This window comes from Cucumis sativus, chromosome 2 (assembly GCF_000004075.3).
Source record: "Cucumis sativus cultivar 9930 chromosome 2, Cucumber_9930_V3, whole genome shotgun sequence".
In the NCBI taxonomy this organism is placed as follows: Eukaryota; Viridiplantae; Streptophyta; class Magnoliopsida; order Cucurbitales; family Cucurbitaceae; genus Cucumis; species Cucumis sativus.
In genome coordinates, this window is record NC_026656.2 from 4,777,140 (window position 1) to 4,794,232 (window position 17,093).

General features: G+C 34.9%; 2 protein-coding genes across 7 annotated transcripts; one reads left to right on the forward strand and one right to left on the reverse strand.

The window, feature by feature from the left end:
* Positions 1 to 1,289: 1,289 nt before the first annotated feature.
* On the reverse strand, positions 1,290 to 8,454 carry LOC101204879 (1-acyl-sn-glycerol-3-phosphate acyltransferase BAT2, chloroplastic). Of its 5 annotated transcripts, none has more exons than XM_031881528.1 (8): positions 7,887 to 8,450; positions 7,748 to 7,812; positions 5,107 to 5,173; positions 4,200 to 4,388; positions 3,679 to 4,085; positions 3,194 to 3,295; positions 2,588 to 2,818; positions 1,290 to 1,533 (listed from the first exon to the last, which is right to left on the reverse strand). In XM_031881528.1, exons 3-7 carry the CDS (start codon positions 5,171 to 5,173, stop codon positions 2,597 to 2,599), a joined length of 987 nt encoding a protein of 328 aa, XP_031737388.1. In that variant the 5' UTR covers positions 7,748 to 7,812; positions 7,887 to 8,450; the 3' UTR covers positions 1,290 to 1,533; positions 2,588 to 2,596. The 5 variants fall into 5 exon arrangements, with proteins under 5 accessions (XP_031737388.1, XP_031737390.1, XP_031737389.1 ...); XM_031881530.1 differs by lacking the exon at positions 1,290 to 1,533 and adding an exon at positions 1,651 to 1,880; XM_031881529.1 differs by lacking the exon at positions 1,290 to 1,533 and adding an exon at positions 1,651 to 1,883.
* Positions 8,455 to 9,121: 667 nt separating this feature from the next.
* Positions 9,122 to 16,401, forward strand: LOC101222025. 2 transcript variants are annotated; one of them, XM_004148280.3, is made up of 8 exons: positions 9,122 to 9,505; positions 13,074 to 13,306; positions 13,981 to 14,160; positions 14,282 to 14,353; positions 14,474 to 14,673; positions 14,789 to 15,204; positions 15,508 to 15,692; positions 15,794 to 16,401. In XM_004148280.3, exons 2-8 carry the CDS (start codon positions 13,225 to 13,227, stop codon positions 16,210 to 16,212), a joined length of 1,554 nt encoding a protein of 517 aa, XP_004148328.1. In that variant the 5' UTR covers positions 9,122 to 9,505; positions 13,074 to 13,224; the 3' UTR covers positions 16,213 to 16,401. The 2 variants fall into 2 exon arrangements, with proteins under 2 accessions (XP_004148328.1, XP_031737082.1); XM_031881222.1 differs by lacking the exon at positions 9,122 to 9,505 and adding an exon at positions 12,522 to 12,538 and having other exon boundaries at positions 15,794 to 16,212.
* Positions 16,402 to 17,093: the final 692 nt, after the last annotated feature.

The window sequence follows — 17,093 nt, forward strand, 5'->3', positions numbered from 1 at the left end:
TCAGCTTTATGATCTAAGAAACTATTTAGAAAGATAGCAAACCCAAGGAAATTTTGTTTAGATAATCAACAATCAAGAATTCTAATTGCAAGGGGGGTTTTGTGAATCAATAAAATGTAAAGAAAGCAAGCAAATGTTTTTGAGTTTTTGATAAATTTGGGCACAAATGAATGTTTTTTCTCTCAATCAATGGTAAAAGTGGAAATGAGTATTTTTAGCCGATCCATCTTGCATTGAACGAATCACAATATTGTAAATAAAATTATTCCACAACTAACTAGTTCAAGATAGTAATTGAACAAAAATTGTATCAAGATTCATACTAAACTTATTAAATGCACTTTCACCTTAGCGGTTTTTATGCATCTTTAAGTTTGCATTAAGAACTTAGTTTCAACGTTGTGACATTCAAAAGCAAGAAAAGTCTCTATCTTAAGAATGATTAATTAATTGAATCCAAATTAGATTGTGCAAGAAAAGATTAAAAGGAAAGACATGCTTAATTCAAGAATCACCAATTATCAATCTTGATTCAAAGATTATGTTTAGCTACATTAGAAATTAAACAAAGATTCATGCTTTCATTGTTGATCAAGTCATTCAAACAAGAACTCATAAAAACCACAATTGAAATTCAATTAAAGATTGTGATTAGGTGCAATTAAAACATAAATTCTCAATAAAGATTCAACTAAGAATCCATTCCCAAGAAGATACCTTTTAGTTCTTCATTGATTTTGGTATAGCATCAAGAGGAAAGTTGAACACACACAAGACATCTTTCAAAGAATGAAAGATTTTAGTGATGAATTTGGAGAAAAATTATTAATAGGAGTGTTGTAACTATTTGGAAATTGAATTGTGTGCCGAATTAATGAAATGTAATGAAGCGTATTTCAAAATACAAGAAAAATGGGGTTTTATAGCCACATGGCCTGCTGATGCCCACAAGGAGCGAGCGTTGCCACAAACAAAAAGTTCGTAGCACCTCAACATTAGGGTTGAGCATTGCAGCACTATCAACCGTCTTCGGTTCTGCGATGCTCTATATAGGAATGGACACTAGGGTGTGGCATCGCGACATTGAATTGGGTTTCACGAGCCCTTGCATCCTGGGCATCATGACATGGCACCAAAGCGGTAAAGACGACGTCGAAAAGAGTAAAATTACAATTTTGCCCTTTTTTCTTTGTTTGTTTTAACTTGAAATTGAGTCATTTTGCTTCATTGGACTTCTTTGCTTTTCTAAATCAACATTTCCTATCAAATAAGAGATGTGATGCGTGGGATTATCTCAAGCCTTTCTAGTTTCACTTTTATGGTGTTCTCAAACACCGCCAAGAGCTACAATTTAGCTCTTGCTCAAATATAAAATCATACACTCAAGCATTGAGCAAAGAATGTCGTGCAAAAAGTTAAAGTCAGTAATCAAGGAAATAATGGCAATGTTCTCAAAAGTTGCTAAATTCGAAACTCAAGTTTTAACGATCTTCTATGTTATGCTTGCAATCCTTTGTCACACCCCTCATTATCCTGGAAGGGAACATGATGGAAGGTTACTGAATAATATCTCCCTCGATATCATGCACTAGTCGTAACCAACGTACCAAATAACAAGCCTACCAAAACATAACTCACAAGCTACATCTCTAATACCAAACTAGTGATAAATTTTTATACAAACATAAGCCTTACAGAGGCTAGTTACACATTATTCATTTGTTACATTTTAACCAACAAATACTGCACACAGAAACACAAGTACACTTGGACTTAATCTCACAACTGGACTCAAAAGTAAGCTAATGAACATACACATAGCAAGTGTGGTCAGAAGCAGCGTCAACAGTCAACATGCTTAGGTTCCATGAACTCTCATGCTACTTGGGGAGAGAGGAAAACATAACAATTTCAAAGCATAAGCTAAACGACCTCAGTGAATAACAGTTTAAATAAACATACATTTTTCCTTTTGCAATACATTTGAAAACATGTTTATTAACAAAGCATGTAAACTGTAAATCTTAATATCAGTTTTAGCAAAACCTAGCAATAATCACGCTTTGTAGTAAATAATCACGTAAAACCATGTACCCCCAAATCACCACAATAATCCGGTCTGTTTGTAGAGTAATCTCCACGCAACCATCACCAATAAAATTTTGAAAGTGCCTAATTTAGATTTAGCTATTTTTTATATACGATTGTTTAGATTTGACTATTCAATATTTGTAACAACCAAATAACAGTTTGTAAAAAAAATTAAATAAAAATTTTATATTTGGCACATGATTTTAAACCAAATAACAATTTGAAAAAAAAAATAAAAGAAAAATTATATAAGAAAATAAAAAGACAAAAAGAAAAAAATCACAAAAGAGGAAGAAAAGAAAGGAGAAAAAGGGGACCGGCAAACCTGAAATATTTAAAGAAATATGAACAACTTCATGAACTCTTTCATTTTGTTCCACAAGCCGTAAGTATTTTGCTTGTTTGTTATATTTATTAAAATTAACCAAAAAAACATGTGAAAAAAAATTTTCCACATCAGGTAACTGAAACGATAATGAGACCGAAAATCACTCACTGGAAAAGCTCAGCAATCAACATGCTCACTCAATGCATCTGCAATTACGTTCCTAGCTTCATTGCACAATGCTTCCGGATCACTTCCTATCACAGGCTTATGGATAACGACTTTCACCAATCCCTTATTCAAGATGCCTTCAAATCCAGCTGGCATAATGTTACCTGTTCCCACCAGTGTAATGGGTACAACTGGCACTTTCGTCTTTGCCGCAACACTGAATGCTCCTTTCTGATACACATGAACAGAGACATTTAAAAACTAATCAATAAGACACAAACAGATATTTTAACGCTCTCTAGTCAATCACAACTACAATCTTCCCAAACCACTACTTTTAACTTCATATATACAATAAGCTTACTAAAGATCTAAATATGATCAAGCATATTGGTTAACAAAAAGTAACCCAAACAAATGATTAAATAAAAAAACATGCAAAGCAACCCAAACAAGCACTGTTTATTTCAATGCTATAACTCCAGAATTACGAATGGAATCAATATTTCAAACTCAGTTTGTGAAAGAAAGTAAAGATTTCATGACCAAAAATTGACACTACTGCGTCCCCCTACTACAATGGTTTGAAATACAATGTTTACCTACCTTGAAAGTGCCTAATTTTCCATCTTTACTACGTGTTCCCTCTGGAAAAAAAAATACAGATGCACCCTTCCTTATAAGCTCCATGCACCGCTTCAGACAGTCCTTTCATTACAAAATTAACAAACTTTCAAGTAATAACCCAAAAACATCATCCTTAACAACGAGAAAACGGTGCAACAAATTTATTTAAAATTTGTATTTGAACAAATAAAGTGCGCCATATAATTAAATTTGTCAATTTAAGCTTTTGGATGAATTGGTGGTATCAGAGCAAGTGGTAGATCCTATGTTCAAGTCCTTGCATTGTTGTTTCCTCCCGAATTAAAATCGATTTCCACTTGTTGGATCTTTCAAATATTTCAAGCCTATAAGTGAAGGGGAGTGTTGGTGATATATAATTAAATTTATCTTCAACCACCAGCCTAAGCTTTTGGTGAATTGGTGGTTTAACTGGCGGAATTGAAACAGATAAACAAAGAAAGTACCAACTGGCTTCTGCTATCCATACGCTTCAAAGGAATGACACCCATCATAAACATAGCCCAACCAATAATGGGAAAGAGAAATATTGCAGTCTTGCTAATGAACTTAAAGCTTCTGCCCAGAGTAAGAAGTGCATATATGTCTAGAAAGCTCTGATGGTTGGAAACAAACACAGCAGGAGAATTGGGAGATGGCAAATTCTCTAACCCTTCATATTTGATCCTAAAAAATGGAGCAATAGTCAAACTTGCCCACATTTTGGCAATTGAATAATGAATCCTTCTGCGGTATCTATCCATCAATAACACAAATGGATGCGCCACCAGCATAAGCATAAAGAGAAAAATAGCAGTGATTGCAGTAGTAGCATAAAAGAACGTTCCTCTGACTTTGGAGCTCAGTGGTACTTCTGCACTTTAGGCCGTTAAAAAGAAACAAAACAAAATTGGAATTAGACATATATGATAAGAGGTCAAAAGAAAAGGCAACGGGACAAGAAAGAAACAGAATTCTTCCAAGAGACCTGATAATGGATAACCAGCTTCATGAGTCCCCATTTTCTCAAGTTCAGACCTAACAATAATGTACCGACTGTTCCTTTTTCCACTGGAAAGGTTGTGCCAAGAGTTGTATAAATTCTTGTTTGGAGTAAGATAACACCAAGATACACTGGCATGTTTTCTGATGATCGATGAGAAGCAATACTGTTGAGCTGTAGATGAAGAGAAACATCAAAACCTTGGCTAAAACTAACTTTCTATAATAAAATAATAACAATGAAAACATACTGTTTACCAACCCTAAAAATCAAATTTTATGTAGCATTTCATTGAAATATGCATCAAATTAACATGCTTATGCATCTAAGGCAAATGAAGTGGCCCTTTCATTAAAAGGAAAATTCATGCCAATTAGATTATGCAAATATAACCAGAGTGTATTAAAACCCAACAATACCCTGATGACAAAGTCAAGAAGTATAGAATCTCTCACATGGTTGTCGAATTTTAGCAGATGATCAAAATAAACCATAGAAAATTTTCAAATAAAAGAAAATAAATTGTGCTCCAGTTTGTTTACATGTCATCTCCTGATAATCTCGAGCATTAAATAGTAAATCATCAAGCAACCTCCACGAACAATTGCACAATGTCCAACACATTTCACTGCACATGCAAGCACACTCTACACAAAAATTTTGTTTTATGAACTCCTATGCTGTATCTAACTTAGGATGAAAAACTATTATACTTGATGATGAAATGATGAAGCGAAGATCATTTTACAATATCATAAGTTATAAGATCGTCCTAAACAAAAAGGTAGTAGAAACTATTGAGTACTAAAAAGGGTTAGGTCATAGTATTATACTATGCTGTTTGGGAGAAGAAATTAGCTACAACAAGATTTTTTAGCGAGAAATAACTTACCAGCATTTCCCAAGTATGCTCGTTGATGTAGAGAGGAACTATATTGAAGACTCCTAAACCCATTCATCTGCAATTAAAATGGTAATTAACATTCTAATAAAATAAATAAATGAGTAGCAATGGTGCAAAACACCACAATGAAGTATCTTTCACACCCCGTTCTAGGCTTTTCCTCTAACCTAGATCGTGGCATGAAAACACTTTCTGAAAAAATCATTTCAACTTAAATTTCTATAGAACAAATATTATGAAATCCTACAGGAATTTCGACAGCATCTCCCCTAAAATATGGGTTAGCCAAACATGAAAAATGAGAGATCTTCACTTTTATATAAGTGTGTGTGCTATCTTTAGAATCAATATCACAAGTGTAGCCACACACTCATCCAGACTATTCCAGAGTTTCAAGCAGAGTTCATATCCAAACTAGATATTACTTACAAAATAGTTACAATCTAATGGCGAAGAAAGTAGAGGAAAGATTCGAAGTTGTTGAGCAGGAGATCGGAAGCATCAGGGAAGAGTTGCAGTGACTACCAGAGCTTGAGACGAAATTGACAAAGCATATAGAGAAGGTTGAACTGCAGAATGAAAAGAATCAACAATAGCAATTGATCTTGAAATATTTCAAAAGCATGATGAAAGAATAATCATCATCAGCACAGGAACAGGAAGAATCAACCAGCAAGATGAAAGCGAAGGTAATAGAACTGATCGAAGAACCGAAATCAAATGAAAGGGAAGACGATGAAAAGAATCATGATCAAAATAAATTCAAGAAGGTTGAAATGCCAGTATTCAACAACGAGGATCTGGATTTGTGGCTTTTTCGCGCAGATAGATATTTTCAAATTCATAAGTTGACCAATTCCGATAAGTTGATTGTTGCGACAATTAGTTTCGAAGGATCAGCATTGAATTGGTATAGAGCACAAGAAGAACGTGAGAAATTTACGGATTGGCTGAATCTCAAAGAAAGATTACTAGTACGTTTTCGGTCGGTAAGGGAAGGATCTATATGTGGCCCGTTATTCTAAATTAGACAAGAATCTATAGTGGAGTATCAGAACCAATTCGATAAGTTGATGGCGCAACTATCGGATCTGTAAGATAGAGTGGTTGAAGAAACGTTTATGAATGGATTGCTTACGTGGATTAAGGCTGAGGTTGAATTTTGCTTATGTGGAGTAATCTTTTCTCAAATGAATTCTCTGCCTCTAATGGCTAAGAGAAGGGGTATTTATTAAGAATGTGTAAGTAGTTACAAGTAGTTGTTATAACTGTTCTTATGAAACAGTTTTAACAGTTAACAGTTAAAACAGTTAAACTGTTTTACTTATTCTATATTACGTCATGTTGCAACTGAAAAAGATGTTGGGTGAGCATCAGACAGTGCAGTCGGAAATGATGCCTTACTTGACTAAGAATCATGAATGGCAGGCTACACTGGAGGAAATGTATGGGTATTTGAAAAATAAAGAGGGAGGTTGGGATGTGCTCATCAAGTGGCAGGGATTACCAAGAAACGAAGTGGGAAAAATACGAGATTCAACAATTGTTTCCAGAATTTCACCTCAAGGACAAGGTGAATTTGGAGAAGGAATGTAATGATAGACCCTTTAACATACATTAGTATAGGAGAAGAGGAAAAAAAGTCTAAGGGAGACACGTGCGGGGAAGGGCAAGTTGGTAAATAGAGTCTGCTATTAGTAAGTCAATTAAAAGTGTCGGTATAAATAATGATTTCAGTTTTGGGGGAAAAGTTAGTTAAGAATTTGGTAAGGTTAGGCTATTGCTCGTCCTTGAGAGACAGGGTAGCAGAGAGGGAGAGATGGTATTCCAATTGAGATCGTCTCAATTTGGAAGTTTCTGTAATCCATTTACAATATATTCAAGCAATAAAGTTTCATGACTTGACAACAAGGGAGAGTTCCAACGGGGACACAAGACTGTTGGATGCAAATGGGTGTTTAAACTCAAGTACAAAGCAGATAGTACAATTGACAGACATAAAGTTAGGCTAGTTGCAAAAGGGTTCGCTCAAACCTATGGGATTTACAATTCTGAGACTTTTTCTCCTGTTGCAAAGTTGAACAATATTAGAGTTTTGTTGTTTGTTGTAGTGTTAGATTGGTCCCTATATCAACTTGCAAATATATTGTGTTAGAGATAGATAACAGGATGTCCTCATTGAGTTTTGGGTGTGAGCAAAGTATAGATGTGGATCTTATTATGCAATCTTCGTGGATTGTACGGACATTCCCAACCTTCCCCCAAAGTTGGAGTTTCCAAACCTTGAGTTGTTAATATTAAGAAATGGTAATCTGTGGGTGAAAAATTATCAAATTCCAGATCCTTTTTTTCAAGGAATGAAAAGGTTTAGAGTTTTTGACATGAAAAATACATATTTTGAACGACCAACTAAGGCGTTTCACTCATTAACCAACCTTGAAACACTATGTATGATCGTTGTGGATGTAACGATATTAATACAATTGGTCAGCTAAAGATATTGAAAATTTTGAAGATTATTGGATGTAGTGCCAAGAACAACAAAAATCAACAAAACAACAAAACGGTGGGCTCAGTGCCAAGAACAAAAAAACGGTCTAAAAGACTGGGAATATATATAGTTACTAACCTCGAATTGTTAGCTTCAAGTGTCTAATAGCAGAAAAGAGAGGAGGAGCTGGTAGACGAAGAACCCTAAGCAAAATTCAAAGCAACTGAAGTTGGAAAATGATGTAGAAGAAAGGAAGAAGAAGAGTCTTTGTTCTCACCTTAAGGAAAATTTTCACCAAGTAGCTTGAAATGTGAATAGCACTAACTTTTGTGGAGCGATGACGGTGCCAAAGGTTCAGCGACAATGCGATTGAACAGAGACAACGACGACATCGTCGTCGGTTGAACAGAGGCGGTCGTGCGTGTGGCAGCAGCGCTTGAGCAAAAGAGACGGGACGTGGGTATCGCAGCCGTGTGGCAGTACTGCTTGTGCAAAAGAAACATTCATTTATATGCGTCCGGTTATTTACGAACGAGATCCGACCCACCCAACCCAATTTTGATTCGGATCAGGTCGCGTCGTCATATCTGAATAGTGAATACATCATATTTTGAATGGAAAAAAATAAACCGACTCCACAAAAAGGTAAGTTTTCTTTTTTTTTTTTGGGGGGGGGGGGAGGGAGTTGTGCTTCTTCTTCTTTTTGAGATGAGAGAGGCCAAAGAGAAAGGGGTTGTAACCGAGAAAAAAATGGAAGATTCTCCTTCTGATGAGAGGTGGAGAGGGGCTCTGACGGAAAAAAAGAAAAAGAAGAAAAAGGGAGAACCAAATGTGAGAGAGAGTCCGTAGGTGAATAAAACAAAACGAGACAACTAATATTATTTAAATATGACTTGTTCCATAAACGGAATCGATTGATTCAGTCCGAATTAATAATAAAATCGACAAATTTACTTCCTTCTCCCATCAAACAGTCATTCTAATCCTATAAAATCAAAGTAGCTCTCCTAGAATGAAATCTATGTGACAAAGCCATAACAACGTTAAACATCCGATAACTCTCCATCGATAATCTTCAATAACCTTTCGTATATAAGAAACACTACAAGAAATGAGGACATCCTGTTATCTACGCAATATATCAAGCTATCCAAACCCATGGCATACATATAAAAGTCTTCTACTGGAATTTTCTGATCATCGGGTTTATTAATACATTTGAAAAAACTATATTTTTTTATTAATATAGTTTTTTCACCTTCTTGTTAAGATATTTTATATATATTAAAAATGATATTTCACAACAAAATCAAAATAAAATTATTTGGTTAGTTTTAACCTTTTCTTACAAAATTTGTATTTTTCTAAATATAATAAATAGTTCTTCAGATATATAGGTTTTTTTTGTAAAGTTATTTTAATAAATGGAGGACGAGGAGTTTGAACTAAACTCTTGTCATATTTATTTTTATTTTTCTGGTGGGGTGATACTATTGGATTCTCGGGTTAACCAAAGAATCGGGTCAGTTTATACTTCCAAACATAACAAATAGCAACAAGAATTTGGTTAGATGAAAAATGAAGGTCTTGAGAAGGGTGTTACGGTAGTTCAAGAGGAGCTAAATTGTACTCGGAGGTTTAAGGGATTTGGGATGAGATTTTAAAACCCTTTTTTCCCCAATTTCGCGGAATTCCCTTCCCCAATTACACGAAAATCCCTATCTTCACATCCTAAGCTCTCTCGATTTTCCTTTCTCCACACATCTGAAGCTCTCGCCGCAACTCCCCTGCTCGCTTGTGTAGATTCCATATTTGATTCTGCATTCCACCGCCCTTACCACCCTCCGAGTGGTAGTTTCCTGTGTTTGGAAGTACTTACTATATGATACATTCCAGGTACGTTAAATATTGTGATTTGATTTTGCTTTGAAGCTGTTCATTTTTCGCCAAGACATTTGGATCCTTGAAGTTTAGATCACGAATCCTCTCTGGCCTTGTTCGATCATTCCTTCAGCAGTTTTTGGAAACGAAATTTTGTTTTAATGTATTGTTTTGTGTTTCGATTGCTATTCCTGTGCTTGTCTGCTTGTTAGGTTTCAATTTCAATTTTTTGTTTTAGTTTCCAGTTCAGATTCGGGTTAATCGCTTTTGCATCCATATTCTGGCATCTTTGGGTTGGGTTTTTGTTGTCTTGTTGTCTCGTAATCGCTATTCCATTTCAATATATCAATGAAAATCTCGTAATTGCTATTCCATTCCACATGTTATGAATCTTACTGAAGAAAATTATTCAGTCATGAAAGTTACTCAAGGGTTCTTGTAAAATTTTCCCTCTAACTTAGAAATTATATCTTAACAAATATGTATTTGATAAGAACTGCTGCTAATATAGTGCATCTTTGACTAACTGATTCATGCCTCATTGTCTTTCTTAATCAATGTACTAGGAAGTTTGCATAATCTCTGGTCTTGTTTAAACTGCAGTATTTCGGAATAAAAAGTATTTTGTGTTTATTTCGTTTAAGTTTCACTTAATCTTTCCATACTCTTTGAGGTGTTGCAGAAAGTTATCATTCTTTATCTTGCTCAAAAATGTGATTTGGTCACAAATGTTAAACTACTTAAAAGGTTAAACTACAAGTTTAGTCACAAATGTGATTTGATTTTATACTTTGGTATTTGTTATGTTATTTTTTATTTATCTTTTTTTTAGTTGGTTATTAAATAAATTTGATCTTTTTTTTCCATTTCTAAATAGTTTATCTTAACCTTTTCCTAAGGTTATGGGGCAGGTGTTACCCCTTCTTAGTAGTTTGGATCATCATCCAAGGTAACACGATCTTTACCGTCGCCTTAATGAGTCTGAGAGTCTGAAAAACATCTTCACGAATCTGAATGACAAAGACAAGCAACACTCCAGGATAGAATTAGCAAATTAGAAAACTATTTTGAGGATGGATTCCAAACTATGATGACAGAGATGTGCAATTTCTATTTGGAACTTGTTTCAATCGCTTACCTTCCCTTCGGTTTCAATTTTTTTCGTTCGTTCTTCGTTCTCGTTTCTTTTCGTCGGTGCCCTTCCTTCCGTCATCTTCTCCCGTGCTTCATCTATAATTCCTTTACTCGATGAACCTTCACCTTCTTTGGAATTCATCGTGCTTGATTTGGCTATTTTGTCACTCGCTGATGATCGCTCCTTTGCTGCCGATTCCCTAAACAGCAGCATCATTTGATGAGTCTTCTCGTTTAGTGCAATAATGCTTTCCATGTTTTTCAATATCGACGGCAGTTTCTCTTCCATCACTGGAATCGTACTGAGTTCTTTCTTTATTCTGATCGGTTCTTGCTCGTGTGCTTCCAACCTCTCCTGGATTCCCGTCTGAACCATTTATAGATTTGCTTCCAAGATCGACGTGCTCTGCTACCAATTGTTGGAACACTGATATAGTGTTTCTACTTCATTGATATCTCAAACAGAAATTACAATATAAAAGAACAAACAACTAAAAGTAAATTCAAGAACACTTAAAAGGAAACCCTAACCCTCTGCCCTTCCTTTCTTTCAAGGAATGTTGCAGCCCATTAACTTCACCAAATACTCCCCCGCCTTTCTTCCTTCCCCAACTTCCTATTTATAACCAACTAACTACAATAAATCTAATTACCTTTATACCCCTAGCCTATATTAATCTAGGTATATAAGAGGATAATTCACAATCTTTGAAACAAGGAACTTCCACATCAACTTCTCTTGAAGGTAGAAAAGCTGTAACATCTTTTAAGGGAGAGTGACTTCTTGACTACTCCAAGTAAACTGAGGGGTCTTTTGAAGTTGGAATATGAACTTGAATTGAATGAAAGTAATCCAAGTCGTGGGCTTGGATTATCAGATTTCCTGCTCTCAAGAGTACCAGGCCACCTTCATCTGATGTGATTGTCCAGAATTTCAAGGAATGGACGCTGATGATGTAATTGTCACTTAGACTTTGAGAAGTATTGTTGCTGGGTCTATGGTTTGTGTTGTCTCCCCTGATAAAGGCTTCTTCCAGATTCTTTTTCCTTCATTTCAACTTTTATGGATAACTCCACGAGGATTTGAGTTGGATTTTTTTTAGGTTGGAGGATTTTGCTGAAAATATGGAGTTTTCTTAAAAAAATTTAAAAACAAAAAAAAAGAAAAAGAAGCTATAATCAGTAAAAGAATGTGCATGTTTATACCAATATTAAGCTAGAAATAGGATTAGCTTCAATTGAACTGTCTTCATCTTGAAAAATCGAATTCCTTAATTCTATATGGTCCATAAAAACACGGCTAATGTTGAGGCAACTAAGCTGTTTTGCGTCCTTGTAAGGATCTAGGAAGCACGAACATTGACACACGACATGGTGACACACCCATTTTCAAAAAAGTAGGACAGACACATTGGGGACACCCTTTTTATTAAAAAAAGTATGTCATTCATATAAAAATATTGTGAAATATTCCATTTAAAAACATCAAAATAGCAAGTTAAACACTTAGATTCATGAATTTATGCATGAAGATTTGGACGTGAATGTTTGGTTGTGAACGATTTTGGCGGTGGAGGTTTGGGCGTGGAGAAATGATGAATATCGTGGCTGTGGGAGGTCTGTTTTTGATGAAAAGAAAAGGACAGAGATGGTCATAATAACCTTAAAATGTGGGATTGATGTCTGTCTTTGGGCTGGGCTTTTGGGTTTTTAAAATGTTAGTTTTAATTATTTTTTTTCCAAATCCACAGGTTCTGTGTCCCAAACATGTCTGGGCGTGTCCGAAATTCAAAAAAAGTAATAAAATAATCGACATGCCAACTGGTGTGTCTGACACGTGTTGGGGGCGTGTTGGTGTTGGACACATGTCCGACACTGACACTTGGCCATCTTAGGAGTGTCAGTGCTTCTTAGGTAAGGATGATTTCTGAAGAATGTCTGCAACCAATTCCTTAGGTTGGAGGGGAAAACATGGACCAACTGAAAGCTGATTGAAAATATACTCATATTCTATAAGAGAAAGGGCAATTCATGAAGGGTCCTGTTTCTCGAAGTCAATGTGGCAGAACTAGTAGCAATATTTATTATTTTTCTCGTACATGTCTGTTTAATATACATAACTAGTGTTTGATGCGTCTTTAACAAACGTTAGACCTATTTTTACTTTGTACAACTAATGTTTAACACATCTTTTGCAGTAACAAGTGTCTTTAATTATCTCTTGGGCCTTTTGTATTCCTTTTATTATATCAATTAAATTGTTTGTTTTCCATAAAAAAGGACAAAAAATAGTTTGAGTATGTTTTCTTCAAATTCATGCTTCTCTTTTGTGCTTCGGATTTGAGATGGCAATAATTGCTGCCTGAATTTCAGCACCATATTACTTTTTTATTTATTCCATGTGTTCTCCAAAACTGAGTTTTGTTTCACTGTACGTTTTGATTTTCAGAATGTGATGATAACAGAAGACGAAAGAGATATTGGAATGGAAGATTAGTTCAGTGAAGGGATCTTCATTTTGAGGATGCCATATAAATGTTGATTTTTTTTTCTTCCTGCATGTCTTGTTATTCCACAAATGAGAAGTTAAGATAGTACTTATGGATAGCGAGTTACAGAGATCATTTTCTTCACGAAAAAACCGTAGAGGGGAGCGAAATATTCAAAATCTGCATGCTAGAGGTACTTAGAAATATTTAGACCGATTCTACTGTATTTTTTGCAATTTGAACTGTGAGTTATGTTATAGAAGATGTGTTGGGATCAGTGGGTTTTGTTGAAGCTTAAGATTTTTGTTTCTTGGCTTATAAAAAAATGGGTTAAACACCACATTTAATCCCTAAACTTCTATAAAATAACTATTTAGTCCTTGAATTTTGATTTGTAACGATATAGTCCCCGAACTTTCAATTTTATTACAATTTAGTCCCTAAACCTTACTGCATAAAAATTTAAACAATTTAGTTCCTACGGCAGAAATTAGTACGAAAATTTAATGAGATTTCTTGGATAAGTAAATCAATAAACTAATTAGAGACTTGATAATTTTATAAATGTGAAGTCTACGTCATAAAATAATAAAAATTGAGGTCAAATTTTGATGAATCTTTTTTACGTTGAGGACTAAATTATTGCAAATTTGAAAGTTCAGGGACTAAATTATTACAAATCAAAGTTTATAGACTAAATTGGTAATTTTACAATAGTTTGGGGGCCAAAATTTTTTTTAATAAAAAAAGATTTAGATGTTTGTTTCAGAGATTTTGGATGTCTTGTATGGGATATTCCTGTTGCATGATAGATAAAATTGGAATTATTCACGAAAAATGAAGATCTTTGGGTTGTTATGGTTGCAGATGTTGAAGGAGGTTTCGTTTCTCCTGAAAAATTGCCTTCAGACTACCCAATGAAGATAGTATGGAAGAAGGGGTTTATTCGATTGTTTCTTGTGGGTGGAATGTTATGGATGTTGCTGATTCTCACTGCCTCCCTCCTTCATGTTTGGTCTTGCCGTTCTTCTATCACTTTTTTCTCCGGTATTTGTAAAGAAAACTTTCTCTTGTATTTACGTCTTTAGTGTCTTTTAGTCTTGTTTCAAGATCATTTAATTTATGACTCGATGTTGAATGTGATTTCTTTTTGTTTCTTGATATACAGCTATTTGTAATAAAGAAAGTAAGGTTTTCACGATCTTAGACTCAATGGGAATAATGGCAAAGGCACAACACCGTTAAGTGCTATCCACACTTTTGTGTTCTGAATTTTGTTTTTAGTTGTCATAGCAAAATGATGTGTAGAAAACTTTAGTGAAATGTTTAGATACTGATATTTATATTATTATTTACTTAGGTTGTTCAATTCCCTTGATGGATGAAGCCGATAAAGTAGTCATCCCAAAAGGAAGAACTCCAGATGAAATTGTCAAAAGACTTGTCTACATCACTGAAGCTGAGTACTCAATAAATGGATCTCAAACATCGCCACTGTTTGGAGGACATCAGAACTGGACACAAAGAGAGGAAAGCTTTAAACTAAAACCAACCATGAAGGTGGGACAAAATGTCTTTTTTGTCCATATCCTAACCCAGTTATCTTGAATGTTTTTCCTGTACTTTTTGGAGTTGATTGTAAGCTATTTTGTCATTGCTTTTGTTTTCGAATCAGGTGCATTGTGGTTTTATGCAAAATGGTGGGGCTGAAATGGTTCCTGCTGATATCAAGTATGTCAAGAAGTGTAGGTTTGTTGTTGCCTCAGGAATTTTTGATGGATATGATGTTCCTCGACAGCCTTCGAATATAAGCGTTCGTTCTAAGGATCTATTCTGTTTTCTTATGGTGGTGGATGAGATTTCTATGCAGTTTATAAGAGAAAATGTTACTATTGAGGAAGATAACGATGGAGGAAAATGGGTTGGTATCTGGCGCCTTGTTTTACTGAAGTATCCACCCTATGATGAGCCAAGAAGAAATGGAAAGGTTCCAAAGATATTAACTCATCGGTTATTCCCACAAGCACAATATAGTATCTGGATCGATGGTAAAATGGAGTTGATAGTAGACCCTTTGCTCATTCTAGAAAGGTATTACTTTTTATTAACTGTTAGCCTTATGATTCTACACATATTTTGTATTCTAATTATAAATACATTCCCATTTCTTTTCGAAGTATACCTACGAAGGTATAATTTGACCTAATTAGATGAAGCCAGTTTTTTGCTAGCTGCTTTGGGTGTGCCGGTGTGGGGTGAGGAGTCTATTTACTTTATAAGCACCAAGTAGGATTGTGAGATGTGCTAATTCAGGATCAAGGATCGAATTTTTGCAAATACCTTCTCAAATCTTATGAATGGTCATGTTAAATTACTTTTCTTGCTAACCTGCAGATACTTGTGGCGTGGGAAGCATACCTTTGCCATTGCTCAACATAAGCACCACTGCAGTATCTACGAAGAGGCCGATTCTAATAAACGAAGGAAACGATATGCACGCCCTCTTATCGATCTTCACATGAAAATTTACCGATATGAAGGAATGGAGCCATGGAGTCCAGAAAAGAAAAGCGTTAGTGGTAAGCCATGGAATTCTGTGCTTTTGGGGAGCATACTTTCTATCTCAATGTCTTATGTGCACAAAATGTTGTATTGATCCAACTTTATGAAAAAATGGCAGATGTTCCAGAGGGAGCCATCATTATAAGGGAGCATACAGCAATGAATAATTTGTTTAGCTGCTTGTGGTTCAATGAAGTACACATGTTCACACCAAGAGACCAACTGAGTTTTGGGTATGTGGTATACAGGCTAGGGAATTCTTTCAAGTTCTTCATGTTTCCTAATTGTGAGTATTACTCGCTTTTTATTTTGCACCCACATACAAGAGAACACTCTTCTTTGATAGAGTGGGTTAAAGATTGGGATCAACTTAAGGGGAATATGAGCAATATGAAAGAGTATAAACAATGGAAGCAGCGTAATGCACCAACTAGTTTGATAGAGACTAGGGGAGGATTAGGATTGTGGACTCCTTACCCTGGAGACCTTGATTCAGTTGTACTTCCCACTGTGGTAAGATCATCAAAAGCAGGTTGAAAAAGAATCTTCCAGTTTTCTGTAATATTTACCTGACAAATTCTTAAGGGGAAAGGATGAAGAAATTCTACTTCCCATATATTCATAATAGACTTGCTACCACTATTTGTGGCTCTACTTTAAAGGGTAGTGAGTGCTATTGATTTTTTGGATCCATTCTAATCTAATCAAATCTCTCGTGATTCACAACCATTGAGTTAAATTAATGAAAAGGTTATAGTTATATTACACTTCCATTTTGCGGAATGTCTAAAGATTTCCAGGAATCAAGCACCATATATTAATTTTGTGGCATATTTCCATTAATTTCGTCATCTAAGTTTTGTTTGATAATGGTTTTTTTTACTTTTTTTTTAGATAAATTATATACAAGTCCAATAAAAGCTTAAAATGGCCCAACTTTTGATTGAAAGTTCTGCTCTCACCACCAACTGAAAATTATGAAATTTTGTTAATTTTTTTTTTAAAATAGCAACTCTAGAATTAACATAATGTATGACAGTTTAATATAACTTCTTGACAAACACTCTTCAATTCATTTCATTGTATCCTTAATATTATCAATCATTGATATAACTATGATCGACAAAAAAATATTAATATCGGTAACATGCTCAAATTCACCAATTGATATACAAAATTAAACATGAACCAGCTAACTAACAGTTGAGTTGTATATTTGAACACCCATTTTCCAAGTGTTTCTTTTAGAATCATTCTTCAAGTCCATCGGATAAATGTACAATCGTCTTATTTATCATTCCAAAGGAACAACCACATCATGACTAGAATCTCCTTACAAACTCACCACCCCTTTTCAAGAAAAAACAATTCATTCCAAAAAAAGGGGAATAGATAACTTTCCAATGCATATTTGATCA

Coding starts and splice junctions, on each gene's coding strand:
- LOC101204879 (XM_031881528.1), bottom strand. CDS start 5,173: ATGAATGGGTTTAGGAGTCTTCAATATAGTTCCTCTCTACATCAACGA. Junction 4,389..5,106: donor AGCATACTTGGGAAATGCTG/GTAAGTTATTTC, acceptor CTTCATCTACAG/CTCAACAGTATTGCTTCTCA. Junction 2,819..3,193: donor GAAAATTAGGCACTTTCAAG/GTAGGTAAACAT, acceptor CATGTGTATCAG/AAAGGAGCATTCAGTGTTGC.
- LOC101222025 (XM_004148280.3), top strand. CDS start 13,225: ATGGATAGCGAGTTACAGAGATCATTTTCTTCACGAAAAAACCGTAGA. Junction 14,354..14,473: donor AATGGCAAAGGCACAACACC/GTTAAGTGCTAT, acceptor TTATTTACTTAG/GTTGTTCAATTCCCTTGATG. Junction 15,693..15,793: donor AGAAAAGAAAAGCGTTAGTG/GTAAGCCATGGA, acceptor AAAAAATGGCAG/ATGTTCCAGAGGGAGCCATC.